Source organism: Pipistrellus hanaki (genome assembly GCF_964339955.1).
Source record: "Pipistrellus hanaki genome assembly, chromosome: 3".
NCBI classification, from domain to species: domain Eukaryota; kingdom Metazoa; phylum Chordata; class Mammalia; order Chiroptera; family Vespertilionidae; genus Pipistrellus; species Pipistrellus hanaki.
In genome coordinates this window covers 151,520,489-151,542,250 of record NC_140505.1, presented here as the reverse complement: position 1 = coordinate 151,542,250, position 21,762 = coordinate 151,520,489, and the positions used below count along the sequence as shown (strand labels likewise).

Here is a 21,762-nt window from a genome sequence, read left to right as displayed (position 1 = left end):
CAGTGAGGCTCCCATACACTTCTCTGAGTTTTATTTCTAACTAGAGGCCTGGTGCACAGAATTTGTGCATGGGGGGGGGGGGTGTCCCTCAGCCCAGCCTGCACCCTCTCCAATCTGGGACCCCTCGAAGGGATGTTCGACTGCCCATTTACAGGGATCTGGCCATGGGGGTGTGGCCAGTCTGGGTGAGGGGCTGAGAGCTGTTTTCACACTGGCCACAACCCCTTCAGGGTGGAGGGTCCCACTGGGGTGCCTGGCCAGCCTGGGTGAGGGGCTGAGGGCTGTTTTTAGGCTGGCCACACCAAGTGATCCAAGTTCCTAGCCCCTCCCTTTTTTTTATTTTCTTTTATTTTCAGTGCCTCCTTGAGCAGAGGCCAGGGCCAAGTGGAAGCAGGTATTTGGGATTTATTTATCTTCTATAATTGAAACTTTGCAGCCTTTAGCAGAGGCCAGGGCAGGCGGGAAGCTTGGCTTCTTCCATCACAAAGGGCAACGCGAGTCTCCTGCTTGCTCCAGCTTTGTTGGGTTAATTTGCATACTCACTTCTGCTTGGCTGGTGGGTGTAGCAGAGTAATAGTCAATTTGCATGTTTCTCTTTTATTCATGTAGATAGCTCTACCAGGGAGTGAAGATTAGAGAAAAGTCTTCTCAGACTTCTGGCAAGAAAGGGAAGAGGAACCATCATGAAATAGACCAGAGCACTCTGTTCTAAACAGGGCATCAAGGGAGACTCCATTCTGGTAGCCTTACCTACTGAGTCAGAGCCTAACTGACCTGAGAGAAGAGCAGTAGAAACTCCAGCTATCTCTCTTCATCCTGTCCCACTTGAGGGAAGGAAACAACTGAGAAGCACAAAGGTCTTTACCTAGCAGCTCAGACTTACTAAAAGACTGAGACCTAATCATAGGACTACAGAACATTCTCCCACACCTTAGCACTACATCACTCACTTACCCAGTACATCATGTCCAGTGTACAACAGAAAATTACAAGATGTACTAAAAGGAAAAAGTACAATTCCAAATAACAGAGCAAGCATCTGAATGAGATTCACATAAAGGATGCTGAAATCATCTGAGAATTTGAAACTATGATCAATATGTTAAGGGCTGTACTGGAAAAAGTAGACAACATAATGTAAACAGAGATGGAAATTCTAAGAAGGAGTAATAAAGAAATGCTAGAGATAAGAAAACAACAGACATGAAGAATGCCTTTAATCGGTTCATTAGATTGGACATGCTGCAAGAAAGAATTTCTGAACTTGAGGATATATAAATCGAAATTTTAAAAACTGAATAGCAAAGAGAAAAAAAGACTTAAAAAATGAATGGAATACCCAAAAATTAGAGAAAATACAAAAGTACAAGGAAGATAAATGAGAATGAATTGTCTTAACTTTTATTTATTTTTGTTTATAGTTCTGGCACTGACACATTTTTTAAAAAAAGATTTTAATTTTATGTAAAGATAAACTTCAATAAAATAACTTAAAAAACATTTACATATACATCACTAAATCTCCATAAAATATACAATACTTTTGATACAGCTATAGGCTAGAATGACTTTGAAGGAAATTGTACATATACATAATTTTTAAGACATATCTCATATGTCACGTAGGAATAAATACTTATATTTGATTTGTAAAGACATGTGAATATTAAACACTCCATAACATGCACTCAGAAAATAAAATATATACTTTGAAAACATATTTTAAAAGCATAAAACTGTTTAGATTTAGTCTAGATATACATTAGAGCTTCTAAATAGAAATTTGAATATTATAAATAAAAGATATTATAACATCAAGTGAGATATAGTCCAAAAGCTGTTAAGAACTAGCTTGAACATGTAGAGTATAAATTTTCTACTTTGGCTAGAGTTCAGTCTCATCTTTTTTTAACCTTGAAATGAGGTGGAATGCTAATTGAATGTTAAAACTTGCTAACATTTTAAAACTTTACAAAATACTGTTTTTTACCTTTTAAGTACATATAGGCTCCATTTTCTCATATTGATATGACAAATACATGAACTTAACTGTCTAAAACAAAAATTTGAATATTACTGCTAAATAAAGGTAAGTATTTAACATTCCACAGACCAAATCACTCAAGTGCAGCAGAGTATTTTATACGTACAAAGTAACAACTTATAGGAATTATATTGTTTAACGCTCACAAGCAAATCTGGATAAAATTCTCTCATGTACTTCTGAACATGATTAGTACTTACAAAATATCTCCCTGATGATTACTGGCACACAAAAATTTCGTTCTCTAAGAGACAATATATGAGAGAGTTGATAGCAGTTAGCTGATTGGCATTTTTAAATGATGCTATTTTTATAAAATGGCAAGATTGTCCACCCAGAACTGCATGTACCGATCTTTGATTCACTGCTATAACCTGAATCACTTCATCAGTTAGGTTAACATTACATGAGGTTAAGAAAATTAATAGAACATGACAGAAAACAGGACATTAAAATTAATCCACAGAAAAATTCTGAATTTTTTTAGAGGCAGCACTTGACACATGAGCTGAAAATTTTATCCACATTTTAATACATTTTGTTATAAAGCACACATTATGAATTCTCTGCTCCTGGCCAGGTATATTATTCTTGTATTTCTTGTTAAGTGAAAAGGTCTGGATTTGCTAATTGAAAACTTGTCACTACAATTGTCAGTTATTGGGTGCTTAGTATAATATGAGATTTTATGTAGGAGAATGGTTTAAAAATGTGATTATAAAGAAATATCTAACGAATGTTGTTAATTACTGTGCCTATGGGGAAAAATAAATCAAAACAATCCTTCCAGTCCCTTCAATGTATTCCAGTATTTATAAACTATATTAGTGTCATTAGATTGTCTTAGATAACATATGGGTAGCATTTTCTAGAATATCTTCCCCCTGAATCTATGGATTATTATAATTTCAATTATACTTTTTGAAGAAAAAGAAAAAGGATAAGTTCTCAACTTAAGTTTTTCCTGTTCATTCTTCATCTGGATAATTGATTGAAATTAGAGTAAATAATTTCTAAATATTTTAACAGATTTCTTGTTTTAGAGTGAATTACTTAAAAACATTTATATTCATATTCATATACTTAATCTTATTTAGTGGTAAAATAAAGCCATAAGAAAGCACTTTATAGCATTACTCTCATGGCATTTTCACCAGTGAACTAACTCCTGAATGTGATGGAGAACAAAATTTCAAACCTTTTACGTCTAATTTTAAGTTAGATCTTTTACATATTCATTAAAATCATGTGCTTGGTAATTATTGACTAAGATGCAACAATAAAAATTATCAGGAATGTTTATATTGAAGAAAAATATTAATATATCTTTAAAACCTATCTGACATCACCTTCAGACTTAAGTGTTCAGATGCAGATGGAAAGTTATTATTTCTCAAGTCTAGTAAAGATCTCATCAGCCATTCAGCTAATAAGCCTTAAGAGGGGTTACAGCTTTCTTCACTATGTTTTCCTAAAACTCAATATATATCTATTGAACTTTCAGTATGTCTAGAAGCAAACCTGTAATTTCAGTTAAATACATGATGCTTAATGCGTTTTAATATGTTAGGTTAAACCATATGTAAATTGTCCTATAAAATATATATTTGATAATATTTCAAACAAAATGTTTTCAAGTTGATAGTGATAGCTAATAATGCTGAGAACTTAAAAGGTGAATAAATAGAAAAAAAACTTTCAAAATTCAAATATTAAATTTTTAATATACTACAATATAAATATTCACAGAATCTAAAAATAATCCCTAATTGTATAAGGTTCCTTTTGAAGTAGTTATTTGTTTTTTAAAAAATTATAAATAACTCTTATACTGTGCCTCTCTGTTCTGTACTTCAAAGATGTGGAATATTATCTATATCTCTATATAAATAACAAATAGTCATTTAAAGAAGAGGTTGAGTAGGACTGTGGTAAATTTCCCTATTATAATGCGCATTTATGGGAACAAAGTTGAAAATACCATTTGCATATGTCAGGGAAACTGGCCATGTTCTGCTTTACAAAAAAAATAAGAGTTGAGTTGCTCCTTGAATAAAGTTACTATGCATTCAGCCCAGCTGAGTTAAGGCTACCTATAAAATAAAGAGAAGAACTGAGGCAATTATTTGGGTAAATCAGAAAAATTAAGGTGAGTACTTTTTTGATCTAAATACTTTTTCTCCCCATAATATTTTGATTTTAATATGCAACAGACCCTTCCTTTTCCATTTCACTTTACCTTATGAAATATTTCACAGATAAGAAATATCAGTAGAATAACACAGATAAGAAATATCAATAGAATAATAATTTTCTATGAAATCATATCTCTTAAGGGGCAAATTAATATTAATATCCACTTAGAAATCAATTTTGAAAGCACCTCCTAAAATTCAAGGAAAAAACTCTGTAAAATAAATGGTTTATTATATACAATGATCAAAGCAAGAAAAATTTTTTTTACCAGTAAAGTAACATATCACAAAGCACATATCACACTCTTGGTGACTTAGAGAATGAATCTTCTTGGCTACATTCTCAGCTTTGACATTGTGATGTGAACAAACCAGACTTAAAGAAAAAATATCTCGGAGACTGGCAGAAACACAATGAATTTAGAGATAGTCACCTTTTCACTCCCAATAATACCTTATTAGATGTTTAGAGCCATGTTAAAATGCATCAAACGTATGCACTCATAGCTGGCCAAAGAGAAGTCATTCATAATTTCTCTGGAACTAGCAAGTAACTTTGTATATACTAGATAGTTCTTAATATATAAGAACAAAAATTAGAGTTCATTGATGAAGGAACATAAAAACCAATAAGCACTTTGAAAAGACATTGTAGAAGTGCAGAAAGTCAAACTTTCTCAAAGGTGTGTTATGTGAGAACCATTAATCTAATAGTAAATCACAATTTTTAAACAAGAAGGAAAAAAAATTCAAGCATGAATAAAAGGAAACATCCACAGACAAATCTACATGTTGTTGTTTTTTGGGGGATAGTGGAAGATGTAAATAGGGGAAATGAGAAAGGGTGTGCAAAGTAAAAACCACTTTATGCTCTTACAGTAAAAAAACAAAACAAGTACTACTAAGTTAAAAAAAATGACAATTCCCCTAGGAAGATTAATAAGTTAAAATAAGTCCCACTATTTAAATAGCAACAATAGCAGGAGTATCTGTCACTGATTTTCTTCCTTTTTTGTTTCAGAAATTATTTGAATAAAAGAAGGGAGAAATAGTCTCATAGCAGCTATTTATATAACACAAATGAAGGCACAAATAGAACTCAAGAATTGATGTGCAAAGGTGTGGTATCAAGTGATTTGGCATGTACAAAAACCGGCCCTGAAATGCAGTTGCAGATCTAGTGCTATTTATATTTATAGTTCCATACATAAGTGACTAACTCAATTAGGGATCCATATAAATCTTTTCTTTCTGACTTTTCTAGCAATAAAATATACTTATCAAAACTTGCTAGCTTATCTGTGCAAATGTACACTATCACTGATGCAAAAAAATATGTATGAAAATATACCCCTAAAGACCTGCTTTTCATAATGTTCAAAAGATCCTGTCTGGAGTCAATTTATGAAGAATTCTCAATATCTGTCTTGGAGAGAGAAACCAAAATGTGGAATCCAAAGGAGATAAGAGCTGTGCCCACGTAGGAGGCACTTGACTTTGTTGATGAAAGCTTAATGGAATTTACTTTCTAATAGCTGATCATAGATAACATACTTATCCTTGGAAAATTTAGGGCCAATAGGCCAGATTTTGATAGAAAACATTTTAGACCATATCCTAGAATGCTTCTTTATATCACATACATGATTCAGCTAGATTAGCACTGACTTAATTGCCACTAATAGTTATGGTCTTAGGAAAAAAGGATACCACTGAAATCACTGAATACAATATTCATTTTAGACTATCTCAGAAAGGAATTACACATATTTGTTCAATGGTTATTATTTTAAAATCTCTGTAAATATATATATATTTTTTACATTTCTACTTACGAAAAAAAGTGTCAACATGATTGTATCTTCCTCCTAATCAAGGATTTTAGAATAAGAAGTCATCCAAAACTGGACTGTGGAAAGAACTAGATTAGAAGCAGGGCAGTGAGGTCACCAATTGCTGCTTTTTCCTCCCAAGTTTGTTTAATAACCACATATATATCAGCAGTTGAAAATTACTCCACATCAGAAGCATCATTGTCAGAAAGATGATAGTTGCTTCCCTTTACCCTAATATATTCAATATATCTCCCTTCATCAGAATCGGTAGTGCCACATGTGCAGAGCCTGTTGTCAAAGAGGGATTCAATTTCCTCTAATTTTTTCCCTTTGGTCTCAGGAAGACAGCCATAGATGAAAAGGAGTCCCACAGCAGCGAATCCAGCATAGAGGAAGAAGGCTCCTGTGATGGGAAATAACGTACAGTAAGTCCTCACGTAACATCATCAGTAGGTTCTTAGAACTGAGGCAAAATGATATTCGGTTGATGCCTGAACAAGGCAGGATTGCGCATGGATAGATCTATGCTAAGTGAAGTTAAGCAGAGAAATACAAATATATATAGTTTCACTTATATGTGGAATCTAAAAAACTACAGACAACAAAATAAAAGCAGATTTATAGAAACGGAGACCGAAAGATGGACCAGAAGGGAGGGGTACAGAGATGGGTGAAAAGGGAATACAGCCAATAATATTAAAATGTTGTATAGTGACAGATGATTATTAGAATTAGTGGGGTGATCACACTGTAAGGTATAAAAATGTTGAATCACTATATTGTGCATCTGAAACTAATAACTTATATAATATTGTTTATCAACTAAAGTGAAATTTAAAGAATAGAAACTGTATAATACATGCATATTAGAATTTTGGATGTTAGTTGCTCAAAACAGTGGTAGATTACTAAATTCTATAAGTGACAAGGGAAAAAGAGTGGCTGTTATAGAGAGAATAGAATATGATTTAGTATGACTAATGAGTTGGAAATGTTTTCATTAAAAAGGTGATACTAGCAAGCTAGCTTTTTGAGAAAGGAGATGAAATCCTATGTTTTGATTACAGATAATAAAAAATGTGGAGTTATGAATAGACTCTTTAGTGGAGAGGGACAAAAAAGGATGGTGATCATGATGTTGGTGATATAGAAACATATAAAGTATTTTAGATTAAACCAGGCTGCTGAACTCCTGTAACAGAGCCAATCTAGTTTGGCTTTATAAAAATGTAATATTGAGGAAATATTCATCATCTCTCACAATTTAGGAGTAGTGGCATGATTAGAAATGACTAATCAAATCTGTCAGCGCTAAAACAATTTGGGAAAATTCCTGAAGCAAATAATATCAAGGAAGCTCTATTGAAATACAAGATCCTTTTATAAGATTTGAGGAATCCTAAGCAGTCAAATGCCAAAGGTGTGGCAGTGGTGAGACCTGAGGTTAAACTAGAGGTGTGGGAGGCTCAGGAGGCTGTGATCTGGTCCATGTAATGGGAATATCAGTTATGTAACTATCGTAATGTAAATAAAAAAGTCTGCACCCAATCTGTCAGACTGTTAAACGGTGCAGATATTCTGCAGCTTGATTATGAAGAAAATCAATTTTATTAGAGTCCTATATTAAGTTTCAAATTAAAATAACTATTTAATTGAATTACAGAAAATGAGGAATCAAAGACCATGTCTGATTGTAATACTCTCCAAGGGATCGGCTTAGTCACACATGCTACACATAAAATGAAATATTGGTGACATTTTTAATGATAATTTTTAGTAATAAACATTGCTGGATGGGGTCCAAGGAAGACTAAGCAGTACAGTTTTGGAAGGAATCAAAATTTGAGGTATGAAACAAAAAAGGGAGGAAATGAGAAGTCCTGGTATTTTCAGAGACATACATCATTGTGGTATGTATCTGTTAAATCAGGAATGTTAACATGTAGATTAAAATGTAGATCAACAAACAGGAAGAACTCCCCTGAACTGTTGTTCTGTTAGCCAGCAGCAGACTGAACAGACCAGTGCGATCAACTGATAGAAGCTCAACTTAATGCAAAAAGCAGAGAGCTCTGCTAACCGGATGTTTGAAAGAAGCCTGGCTATGTCCCATTTAAAGTTTACTTCTGTTGCCTCATGTTCTCTTGGCAGCCTCAGTTCAAGGAAGTAGAGCTTTGTGATCAAAAGTCTTACTGTGTAGACTTTTATTTGGTCTATCCTTTCTATAAAAAAATGCTCTCTCTTAGTCTACATTTAGGTCTTCAAATATTTAAGCATTCTAAAGAATCAGCAAATATGGGTAAATATTTATTGTGCTAATGTTTATGGTGCCAGGAAGATAAGATTATGAACTTTGGAAAATTTTAATTGCCAAATGGGATAAAGTGGAATATACTTTATATACCTCATTTGAAATGCCTGTGCATTTCCTTTTCAAAAACATATTTCTAAATGGTGATTGGGAGAGAGAAGAGTTTTATAAAAATAAGATTAAATAGCAATTCAGCATGTTTAGAAGAGAGGAGGAATATATTTTTATGTTTCTTATTCTCATCTACAAAATTCATCTGTGCATTTAGTCATTCAAGCAGCACTTCTGAGGCTTATCAAATGAATAAGATGCCTTGGAAGGTATTGGGGATATAATGGTGAACAAGGCCTAGTCCTGGCCTGAGCTCAAGGAATTTATGGCTGGGGATGTGGCACGGGCAAGTAAACCTGTCCTTGCAAAAAGAAATGTGTCCAGAGCAGCGGACGCTACCGATTGGTGACTGCTGCTCCAGAGGTTTCCTCAAACCAGCGGTCGCCAACCTTTCCAACCTCGCACGCAGACCACCAGTTGGCCACCGCTGGTCCAGAGCATGGGATGCGGTGAGTGATGGGGAGATGATTAGAGAATGGTCTAGCGGTAGGCCTTCCATGTTCACCATTGAGGCTTGTGAGATTACACTGAAAACCTCTTTTATGCTTTACAATCTTAGTACAACTTGTGAACACACAGTGAAGAAATCCTCTTGCTGAAGACAGTTTCTTCACTTTAGTAAAAATGGACTTGAAGTACCTTCCCAAAGTCTTCGCCTAACTCAGTCACTTCCCAATATTTGAGTTACAGTCCCCACACATTTTTACTTGAACACTTTGGACACATTCGCAGACCTGGCAGTGTGAGTGCTGGTCTCTGTGGACACGGATATACCCGTGCTCCGGCCTGAGAGCAGAGTGATCCAGTGGGAGGCTGCTTTCAGCTCTACCCACATTCTGCTCCGGGACATGACTCTCTTCCTGTCCTGGGCCATCTTCAGGCATTAGCCTGGACTCCCTGCCCACATCTTGCTACCATTCTCTGTTATGTTTCTGCAGGAAACAAAGCCATGTTGTGGAGATTTCCAACTGGGACAGCTGGGAGATGTTTGGCCTGGGAAGGTGGGTGGAGCTGTATAGCCCCGAGGGACTAGAAGCGGTGCTGCTTGGGACAGGACAGCTCCTCTCACCTGTCCCCACGTGCATTTCCAGTGACTTGGGAGAACAAGAACACATCACAGAAATATAACAATATAGCCTTTCAATCACAAATGACAACATATCTAAAAATAGAGTAGGAAATAAAAACCCTCTTACCATAATACGTAAGATACTCTGCTGTGTGTAAAAACGTCAGTGAAACCAGAACGTTGAAAATCCAATTTATTCCAGATGAACATGCATTTCCTGTACTTCTTGCCCAAAGGGGATATATTTCAGAATTCACTGTCCAAGGCATTGGCCCCATTCCTGAGAAATACAAATTTTTAAATTTCAGGAAAGCAGTATGTAAGGAATTTTTTTTACAAGGTAGCTTGTAAAAAATTTAATAAACACAATAACAATGAAGGCTTGCTTACCAGGTGCGAAGAAAACGAGATATAAAATAAGGCCCAGAAGTGCAGTCCAAGAATATGGAGTAGGGCAGAAGTTATATGCCCAAAATACTTCTTCTGTTTTAAATCTGGTTTCATTTTCACACCTGAAAAATAATGCAATATAAATAGTTAACTAAGTGTTTTAGGACATAGTTGTAGAAATCTAATGTCATCACCTAGGACATATTTGGAAGTTCCTTAATATAATTAAAGAAGAAGGTCCAATGTTTTTCTTGAAAAAAAAAAGATTTAAATATTAGATATGCAAACTCACATAGAAGTTTTAGAAGTAAATATAATTCAAGAGCAAGACATAAAAATACTCTGTGCATACAACTCAGAAAAAAAAGCCCCCGAACAATCCAATTAAAAAATGGGCAGAGGATTCAAATATGCACTTTACAAAGAAGACATACGGATGGCCAGTAGGTACATGAAAAGGTATCCATCTGTGTTTAAATCCTCTATACTTTTTAAGTCCAAGTAAAGAAAAATAGCTAAGAATTTGAGCTCTGGGACTGACATCTTATGTTCAAATCTAGGTTGAGACCCCAGACTTGAAGCTAGGATGTATGTGATATAGGCACTTACTAGGTTAATAATAGCGGGTTTTGTAATCAAAGAAAACATAATTTTAAGAGAAACATCAAAAGTGCTTTATTCAAAGTAATGTCCATCACTAGCTACACATTTCCCCTTCTTTCAGGTAATTTGTGGATACTATTCCAATACAACAGTGGTTCTCAACCTTCCTAATGTCACAACACTTCAATACAGTTCCTTATGTTGTGGTGACCCCCAACCAGTTGAGAACTGCTGCTGAGGGGCCTAAGACCATTGGAAAACACAGATATTTACATTATAATTCATTAACAGTAGCAAAATTACAGTTATGAAGTAGCAACAAAAATAATTTTATGGTTGGGGGACACCACAACATGAGGAACTGTATTAAAGGGTCAAGGCATTAGAAAGGCTGAGAACCACTGCAATAGAACTTTTCTTGTTTTGAGGCAAACCATTCAGAGACTCAATTTTCCACTTCTATATATGTTTTGAACTACTTCTCAGAAAGTGCGTGTGCCATTGATCGGAACAAGTGGTAATCTGAAGGAGCAAGGTCTGGTGAATACAGTAGGTGGGTTAATACTTCCCAGGCAAGATCTTTTAACGAGTCTTTAATTGGTTTTGAAGTGTGTGATGGTGTGTCTTCAAGAAGCAAAATTACTTTGCCGTGTCTCCTGGCACATTCCGGTCATTTCACGATCAAAGCATGGTTCAAATTGATTATTTGTTGTCAGTAGTGATCAGTATTAATGGTTTCACCTGGTTTTAGAAGCTCATAATACACCACACCTTCCTGATCCCACCAAACGCAGAGCATTGTCTTCTTTCCAAAGCGATTTGGCCTTGCAGTCGATGTTGACGGTTGACCTGGATCAACCCTTGATTTTGTGCATTTGGGATTCTCAAAATAAATCCACTTTTCATCGCCAGTCACATTTCGATGCAAAAAAGACGTTTTCGTGCAGTTGAAGCAACATCTTACTGATGACTTCAGTTTTCCCTTTGTTTTTCATTCAGTTGATGTGGCACCCATTTTCCTTCAAAATCTTTCCCATTGCTTGTAAATGATCAGAAATTGTTTGCTGAGCATCATTTAATCTTTCTGCAAGTTGGTTTTGAATTTGACATGCATCTTTATCCAATAATGCTTGTAATCGTTGGTCTTCACACTTTTTCGGTTGAGCTGGATGTCTTTGTCTTTCACATAGAAATCATCACTTTTAAAGCATTTATACCAGTGTTCACAAGCGTCTTGATATAAAGCATTTTCACCATAAGCTTCCCAAAGTTTTCAGCAGCACTTTTCTTCAAAATAAAGTAATGAATTAAAACCTCTCACAAATGCTTTTCTTGGGCACGAAATTCGACATTTTTAAGTGTGAAAATATCTATGGTTAACACCTTCAGCAAATTTGACATATGAAGTTTTGAAGCTTGTTGTCAATACAACAAAATAGCATACATATCAAACCCCATATATATCAACATATGTGTAACTCCATCTGTTGAAAAAAATCCGAATTATTAACCAGTACACTTAGTAGCTTTAAAAAGCCTGGGTCCTCATCTGTGAACTAATGATTCTCCTGGTACCTACCTCAAAGAGATACTTTGAGGTTTACATGAGATAAGGTATACAAAGAATTTCATGTGGTACAGGAAGAAATCATTCTACTTCTCAGACATAATTTTTTTTTTTAAAAATGTCTTTATTGATTTCAGAGAGGAAGGAAGAGTCAGAATCATTGATCAGCTGCCTCCTGCACACTCCACACTGGGAATCAAACCCACAACCCGGGCATATGCCCTGATCAGGAATGGAACCCTGACCTCCTGGTTCATAGGTCAACACTTAACTACTGAGCCACACCAGCCTGGCCAAAGACAATTGTTGAATCTAAGTCTTTCTATTTGCATTAATCTCACCTCAGTTCAGACTCCTGAGTGTGTCATCAACTACATTTGTCTGTCACCAGAGCAGCCTCTCTGTTTTCTGATGTTCATGGTCTCGGACAGTCCTCTCCCCTTGAGTGTGGGAGTGACCTGTGACTTCTGACAGAATGCGGAAAAGTGACAGGACACAGGTGATTAAATACGTGGGGTTATAGTTTAGCTGAAGTGTCTCACTTCCTTCCTGGCACTGAAAAGGCAGGCCACAATGTGTGGATCCCAATGTGGGGATGCTCACGGAGAAACCGAGTCTGCAGGAACTGAGATAGCCGTGGGTGAACAGCTAGCAAGAAACTGAAGTGCTGTATAAAGGTTACAGAATTCTGCCAACAGAAGCTAATCCTTCCCTCGAGCCTCAGATGAAACAGCCTCAGCGAACACGTCAATTACAAGACTTGACAGCCGAGAACCTAGTTAAGCAGTGCCTGGACTCCTGACGCAGAAACAGTGACATAATACTTGTGCCATTTTAAGCTGCTAAGTTTGTGGTAATATTGTTAGGCTTCGATAAAAACCAAATACAGTCTCCTAATTATTCTTCCTGCTTCTAGCATTCCTTCCCTCAAACTATTGCCTTACTAAGTTGTGCCCTCTAGGGCTCTTGCCACAAAGCTGGTCAGACCCTCCCTTCTCCCTTTATCCCAAATGCTTGTGAAATGGGCTGGCAAAACCTGGCTGCAGCCCGTGCAGATCCCCTTCTCCAGCTACAGTAGACTATGTATTTTCTCAGCCTGCTTTCCAGCCCCAGCATCTATTCACCTCATATCCTCTATAAGGAAAACTTACTCCTGATCGCCACATTCAAAATCGGCCCTCAGGCTAATACAGATGCCACCTACTCACCTGTCATGGTCTTAGTCACCAGCTGTTTGTGTATCACTCAATGTGTACCTCCCTCTCAGCGCCTTTCATTTTCCTCATCTATACGGTTACCATACAGTGCTCTGCATTACCCTATCCTGGGCTCTGATCCCAGGCCACAGGGTCTGGAGTCAGGCTGCACGGTTTTGTGTCTCGGTTTGGCCACTTACCAGCTGCAAGAGTTCCTAATAAATTGTCTAAAAGAATAAGTGCAGTGTTGACTGCTCCATGCAAAGACAGCAGTTTAAGTTTTGCCAAAAGAATAGTCATTTTGTATCCCTGCTTTCTTAAATCTCAACCTCTAGTCCATCTGAGTCCTCTCTATAGATATAAATGGCCAATGAATGATGACTAAAGCCTTTATATTTACATTTTACTTTGAGTAGAAAACAGCATCAGAAATTTTCTGGTTAATAACCCTTCACCTTCATTTCCAAATAAAGAGTCTTCTGGGTTATGAAGATATTAAAATGAGAAAGTAAGAAAGAAAGGGGTGGGGAAAGAGAAGGGAAGGGAAGCAAGGGAGAGGCTGGGGGAGGGGAAGAAGCAAAAAAGACAGAAAGGTAGGCTTCTAGGGAGGGAATGCTTACAAACAAGCAAATCACTATAATTCACTGAACAATTTACTTACTATTTTCATTCATTGTTAAAGTTCCTTGCCTGACCTCTTGCGGGAATGATGGAGAGTAGCGTATTTTCAGGTAAGTTCTGTGCTTGCTCTGATATGGATTTTCACTGTATTTATATGCATAAAAGTCCTAGGAACTCCTTGTCCTCATGCTGATGCTAAAAGCACTGCAGGTGCTGACTGGAGAGAGGTACACACTCAGTGGTACACAGACAGCTGATGACTAAGCCCGTGACATCACCCCTGACCTTCAAAATATAAACACTAGAAATCTCAACTGAAAAACAAAAATGCATATTCCAAATGTTACTGCAAAAACCCCACGTTTGCCCAGCTTAGCGACTGCTGGTGGGAGAACACAGTGCTCCGGAGAAAGAACACAGATACTTTGGCATCAGTGTGTGGGCTGGGATTAGAAGATGTCACGCTCTCTGATCGGGCCACTTTCTCACCACGTCCTGGAGAAAAAAACAAAAAAACAACTACAATCACAGGAGCTGCTCAAAGGGCACGGCCATGGACAGAGCTGCAGGTCGCAAGAAGGCGACTTCTGTCTCGTTTTGGCACAGGGAGAGCACTAATCTTGACCAGCAGAACGGCTAGACCAACACCTGACGTGCAGACCAAGTAAATGATCAGTCCCCTGTTCCAGCCATGGAACCCACAGTGCTTCCTTTAATAACACAGCTAGAAAGCAACAGCTCTCTTGGAATATGGAACCAGTCTCCCTTGCCTACTCAACACCCACCCCCAAACTAGTTCACATGTAGAGCTATTTGTGCCTATTACTTAGTGGTACCTCTTCATCAGATATTCAAAGAGTCTTAAGCCAAGGAAATAACCAAAAATATCCAAAGAGTCTTAAGCCAAGGAAATAACCTAAGGAACGAAGTAGTACAACTGCTCTTGCCAGAGTGAACCATTGGTAATTTACTCCCTGCCTCTACACAGCACATGCTTCCTGTGTTGTGCCTTTATTCACTCTGATGAAATTCTTTAACATATATGCTTCAGGCTCACATATGAGGGATGGGAGGAAATACCACCTGTAGCTATCACACAAAACTTCAAATTCTGTCTAATTCTGCTCATTGCAAAACTACGGAACTTTGCCTCCTTCCCAAAAGAGTTTTAAGAGACCTAGGCCTTTGGAGAGGGAAGGGAAGGCTTACTGCTACTGGTGTGAGTCCTCTTTTCCTAGTGGGTCCACTGCTCAGGCTTTACCTGCCAGTCATCACTGAGAAGTATCAGTGAGGTACAATTTCATCCAATCCCTGATGCAGGACTACGATTTCGTTGAACAAGATCATGAAGGTACCACCTCAAAACAAAATGAATGCCCCAGAATTTATGATCTCATTACTAATCCGAGAGTGGTGGTGGAGAGGTACCTAGAAAAGGATGGAGTATCTCCCCAGGAGAGGAAACCTTTGCTCTTTCCAGAGGAGAAATAAAGGTACATGTGCCCATCCAGCAGAGGACTAAGATAATGAGAAATTTCAAATTGTGGGCATCCCATCAAAGTACCAGCAAAAGTTACCATACAAACTTGATTCGTTACTACTTACACACTTTAATTTCTGTTCACTGGGCTAATTCCTATATAATACTCTGACATGAAATAAACTTACATCAAGGGTGACAACATTTAAACTAACACGTCTGCAGTTGAGTCATTCTGGAAAAGAATGGCAGTGTGCAGGCCATGTGATGATCTTGGCCTGAGATGCTTTTCTATGGTATATCCTTTTCCTCCCATTTTAATGTTCTCCCATGTCCTGCAGGGCTATCACAAAAAGGCAAGTGCAAAAAAAAAACCAAAAACTATTTTGTTAACTACTGTTTTCTAATAAAAATAAAACATTTAGAATTATTGAGATGATTAAATCATGGACATGGGTAAATTTCCAAAGCATTATAAATTTGGAGCCTTAAAAGGCATTTTATAAAATGAATTAATGAAATATATATACACACACACACACACACACACACACACACACACACATATATATATATATATACATACATATATATACATATATACATATATACATATATTTAGGTACAATTATACACACATATTTAGGTACACACACACACACACACTATATATATATATATATATATACACACACACACACACACACACACACACACACATACATATATATATAATTGTACCTAAATCATTTATTACTATGTTGGCTAGCTTCAAACAAAAAAATACCAAAGTAAATGAAATTAATACAATTTGGAACTGGGCCAAAGTTATTTCTTTGGAACAAGATTAGACTGGCCTCATGTGACTGCTGTGGCAAGATCTCACGATGGTGAGTTACCCCATCCCTCTCAGTTCCAGTTCAGAGACCCAGCATTTTTCCACATTGAAGGGTTCGTGCTCCTTCCTGACTTCTACTCTCTTACATCACCTGCGACCTTTCTCCAGTGAAGACACAGCCTTTCTGTCTCCCTCTGCACTCCTTGAGCTTCATAGATCAATATTAGCACATTTTACATAATATCAGTGACCAACAAATGCTTGTCCAATAAAAATAATTTCATCAGTTCCCATTAAGCTAATCTTTGGGCATCTGACAACAGTTCTTCCACTCTATTGTAAGCATTAGAGAAGACAGATATTAACAATATGTTTTAGTCTAAGAAAATCTGTACTTAATTAAAAGTCACTTGGTATGGCTGTATACGAAAGATGCTCCCTCACCAAGCACTGCGAAAGCCATCTGCGCATCCCAAGGTTTAAAAGTTTCAAACCTCACTCAGACTCTGACTTAATTTTCTTTGCACCACTACACAGTACCCTGCCTCGCTGGTTTTATTTGCAGGTGCATGGGAATGAATGTAGCTGATCTACCGCTGCCTTCCATCTACCTCTTCCTTCAATCCCTTCTCCAGCTGCCTCCCATCAATGTGAGTTTTCAAGGCTTCTTTATGGAAGCTGTGCTCGAAACAGCAATGTCCTTGGGTAGCTGGAACCTTCACTTGATGGAACTGACTAATATTTGTATGATGTTTTGTCATATACAAAGCACCTTGTACATGAACTCATTTAATTCCCATAATAATCCAAAGAATTAGCATCACTCCTCCCAGTTGGCACGAGACAAGTGTTTCAGAAATACAGTGACTTTCCCACAATTGCACAGCAGAAGAAGCATCTGAAACCCAGTCTTCTCTGTTTCTTTCTCCTTCACTGTAATCCACAGACTAATTCATGCATATATGAAAACCTCTCTCCGAGCTGCCTTGCTTTTTGTGGAATTTAAATGGAAAATGAGATAAAAATTCTGTCTGAAGTCTCCCCTAAGTAAGAGTTCTGCCTTAATGTCAGTGCTAATGTATGTCACTAAAATCTCTGTTCAAACGAGTGGAATAGAATGCTTTCACAGAGCAGTAGGAATTAAAATGAGCAGCACCTTGGCTGACCTGGGCCTCTGTGTCTTGTACATTCTCTTTGGACACAGTACCCATTTTGCCCCAAAGCCCAACACGATAATTAGATAATGATGCTTATCTGAGTTGGAAGTTAAAACATCTCATACCAGTCTCAGTTGTTAGGTAACTGAGATGAGGGCAGTGATGGCAACACTAGAAATGTATTACAAGGGGAGCAGTGATGCTAATGCAGGAAGATGGCCGTGTTAAACAGTCTTAATACCTATTCTGAAACTCGGAGCCACATGACCGTATCTGATACAGCCATGTCATTAAGCAATTAAAGTATTTCCCCAGAAGTTGCTTAGAGGATGAAAATACATACAGAATATCTCAGCAATTACTTAAAAAAATAAATTGTGACATTAGTTATTGACACAATGTAGTAGACAATGAAGAGATGGAAAGAGATTAGCATAAAACTATTAACTGTAAGGCCATTTCACATTATTGTATCTCATATTTCTACAAAGTGAAAACATAATAGCTTTATAAGCATTTTAACTGCAATTGCCTTTTTCTCACTTCCTGATTTCTACTGAAACTTCTGAAAAACCATAGTGATAATTAGCAATGAAACAGTCAAAAACAGAGATGTGTCTCAGTCCTTCAAGAGTGTGTGTGTTTCTTCCCAGGGCTCTAAGGGGAACTAATTTCTTGGTCTTTCCAACTTCTAGAAGCCACCCACATTCCCTGGTTCATGGCCCCCATCCCTAAACCATGAATCACACTGGCTCTGTCTAAATCAAAGTGGTTTTCCTACCATTTCCTACCTTCACAGGTCCATTAAAATCTAGTCTATTTATAGATGTCGAATTGCTATGTTGTACACTTAAAACTTATATAATAGTGAGTCAACTATACTTTTTAAAAAAAATCAAGAAATCCACACTATACTATCCTTCCTTCTAATCTGTTACTAGCATTGGAACAAAGCAATAATGTCACACCCACTGTCATGCTCATCCTCCCTTCGCAGTGGGGGTAGGCCCAGGACAGTCTGCCTCCTTCTCCAGCCTCACCTGGCACCCCGCCCTTCACTCACTACCATCACCCCCAAGCCTTGGAGGCCAGCACACAGTTGGGGCTCAATAAATATATGGCAAATGAATAACTCATTTTCACCATTTGACAATGTCACAATAAAACACTGAACCTTTACTATTGAACTAATTACTAGTAATTAGTGATGTAATGTGTCCTTTATTCATACGAATCATTATCGTTTGATTAATTAATCATTTCAACAAATAAATGTTGTGTTCAAGGTTGGAGAATAAACACTAGAATAGATGAATATATTCATTCATTCCATCATTCAATAATCATTTATTACAAGCTATGAGCCAATTAAAATGACTAGATATACAGCAAAAATTGGCAGGTGAGAGGGGAGTTTTTATATTTCACACACACACACACACACACACACACACACACACGAGAGATTAGTGGAAATCTGTGGCATTTCTCTCGAAGTATGCAAAGGGTGTAGTAGAATGGACAAAATGGATGGGTGGGCTGGTACAGGACCCTGGGATATCCTGAACGAGGGGCCTAGCACATGTGCCCTATTTGTGGAGTTGTCTAGGTGTTTGGCTCTACTGCTTGCTAAAGAGGTCTATTCTGAGCAAGTGAGTAAGCAATGGCAGTCTTGGATTATGGGCGTCTCATGAACATGTGAACTGGGATTTAGTGTCTGGACTCTATATTGGATGCTTGATGAATTTGTACTCTGTGGGGTTAAGTAACTATAGTCATGGAACAATGCTTAGAAATAAAGAAAAGTCATCGGAGATTAAAAAAAAAAAGAAAACCTCAGGGGGAAAGCATATACTCTAAAGTAAAGGGAACTCTCCAATTGAAAAGCCTGTGTTTACCTTGGGTAGAAATTTTCCCAGAAGGGTCCCTCAGGCTGGTAATATGTCTCAACATTCTGTTCCTTAAGGGAGAGAAAGCATCTGAAATGCACGTTCTAAGCCGACACTGGCATAGACAGAGAAAACACAGTTCAGCGTGGGTCCTCTGGGGTGGTTAGATCAGTCTGGCTGCCCTAATCACAAGAGAGAAAATCCAGTTCCACAAAATTTTAGGAGTTGCGAAAACTTCAGACAGAGAATATTAAATCTGGCTCAACCTTGGTGAGTGACTCATTCTTGGCATTCTCTTTTACCCTGTGAGGAGTGTGGGAGATAAATATGTTATCTAAATCCTCTCTCCGGTAAGTTACAGAGACTCTTATCCCTAGAAGAAAGTGCTGATCAAATTGGATTTCAGTAAATGGCCTACTTGGAGCTTTTTTTTTTTTTTTGGTCCCATCAACTTTAGAACATTTTTATATGAGTCAAATCCTAGCCCAATTAAATTTTCTGTGAATTTTTTTTTTTCTTTAACAAAAATGAGTTGTGGCCCTGCAATGCACAATTTAATCAACCTAGATGGTGAGGTAAACCCCTGACGATCTATCAGGAGTAATTCAATCTGGTTAAAAGCTGCAGAGGAAATGGAGTTGGCTAAATGGCCAGGTTTGAACAGAGGTTAACAACACAGCAAGGTACCTAAGTTTGAATTCCGGCTCAACTACTTACTAGCTCCCACCCATAACCTCAAGCAAGTTACTTAACCTTCCTGAGACCCACTGTCTTCATTTAAAAATGCTTATCATGTAATGAAATTATCATGAAAACAACAGTAATTATCATTGCTGTTATTAAAATACATGTATTTTCAGGCCAAAAGACAAAAAGTATTTTTTTTTCTTGTATAAAGTTATACATATCACAATATCCCTGGTGGATATGATGTTTTTCCCAAAAGAGAAGGAAATAACAGCATCTGTATTCCTAGGACATTGTGTTTTTCTTTTCCTTCAGCTTATTTTATTTATCCCAGTCTCAATCGCTTTATCTCTTTTTATAACATTTTTATATACTTCCTTAGCTTCCTTTTAAAAAAAAAATATTTTATTGATTTTTCACAGAGAGGAACACAAAGGGATATATAGCTAGAAACATTGATGAGAGAGAATCATTGACCAGCTGCCTCCTGCACACCCCGTACCCGGGATGTGCCTGCAACCAAGGTACATGCCCTTGACCGGAATTGAACCTGGGACCTTTCAGTCCACAGACCGACATTTTATCCACTGAACCAAACCAGTTTTGGCCTTAGCTTCCTTTTTACTCCTTCTTAGAACAAGTTTACTTATGTAATCATGAATAAACACATTCTTAGTTCTATTCATTAATGTAAGCATTGTCTTTTGGAAATATTTTATGATACATTTTAGGATGAAAATGATAAAGCAAAAAGGGTAAAAGAGAAGATGGCCTGCGAATAAATAAATGGGTCATGACGCAAGGGGAATGGAAACATTTGGAGACTTAGCATTTCCTCCTGTCTAAAAGTAAAAAGGGGCACCTGCTGGCCAAGATGGCAGAGGCCAAGATGGCAGAGTGGGTAAATGCTGTGCTTGCCTGCTCCTACTACCACATCAAATTACAACAAAAATTACAGAATTTGCGCCCTTGAGAATCAGCTGTAGACTAGCTGAACAGAATTCCTATAGCTAAGGGTATAAAGAAGAAGTCCTATTGAGACTGTCAGGAGATAATGGAGATCTAAAACAGGCTGGGCCCACACCCATGTGTGGTGGTTAAACATCGGGAGGACATGCGAGTTCTCGGCTCCACACTGGGCTTCCCAGCCCAGAACACTGGTGCTGGAAAGAGAAGTCTTGGAAATACCTGGCTGTGAGTTCCCACCAGCTGGAAAAGCACCAGGACATATTGGGGTCGAACTGAGTTGTCTGGCTTCAGGGGAATGTGGAGGGGCAACTCTGTCCAGGACGTAAGTGCTGACAGACACCAGTGTTCCTTTGTTAAATCCTCCCCTGACTCAGCCTGGAGGTTCAGGTGGGCTCCAAATGTGAGTCACCATCACACTAACACTGCTCACCCCACGCTGGTGATTCCCTCAGTCCCTGTCCCACCAAACTACTTCACAGGCCTAAATCTCTTTTGGCAGCTGTTCCTCACAGGCAGCCACTATCGGCTGGCATGTGGATTTCCCTCAAGTCTCTCAAAGGTGCATAAACCCCAGACAAGCAGTGGTTGGCCTTGGAATGGCCTATACTTCTTGCTAAGCAGCTCCAAGCCAGGCAGTAGTGGCAGTTGGCCTTGGTATACAGCTCTCCTGGGCCTCTCCAAGACCAGCACAGGCAGCTTCCAACCAGATCCTTTAAAGGATCCAGGCAATTCCAGGCCAGGCACAGCCTTGGCCTGCATCAGAGCCCCTCTTAAGAGGCCTGCTTCAGACCACACCAGGG

The 21,762-nt window shown here is 37.8% G+C and overlaps 1 protein-coding gene across 1 annotated transcript in view; it reads right to left on the bottom strand.

Annotated features, from left to right (window-relative positions):
• Nucleotides 1–1,379: 1,379 nt before the first annotated feature.
• Nucleotides 1,380–21,762, bottom strand: part of SLC2A13 (solute carrier family 2 member 13) — a 263,372-nt gene continuing 242,989 nt past the window's right edge. The window contains exons 8-10 of the mRNA XM_084877877.1: nt 9,956–10,077; nt 9,693–9,845; nt 1,380–6,477 (exon numbers count right to left, since the gene is read on the bottom strand). Of these exons, the coding sequence (XP_084734003.1) occupies nt 6,251–6,477; nt 9,693–9,845; nt 9,956–10,077 (502 nt within the window). The 3' untranslated portion in view covers nt 1,380–6,250. The remainder of the gene's footprint in view (nt 6,478–9,692; nt 9,846–9,955; nt 10,078–21,762) is intronic.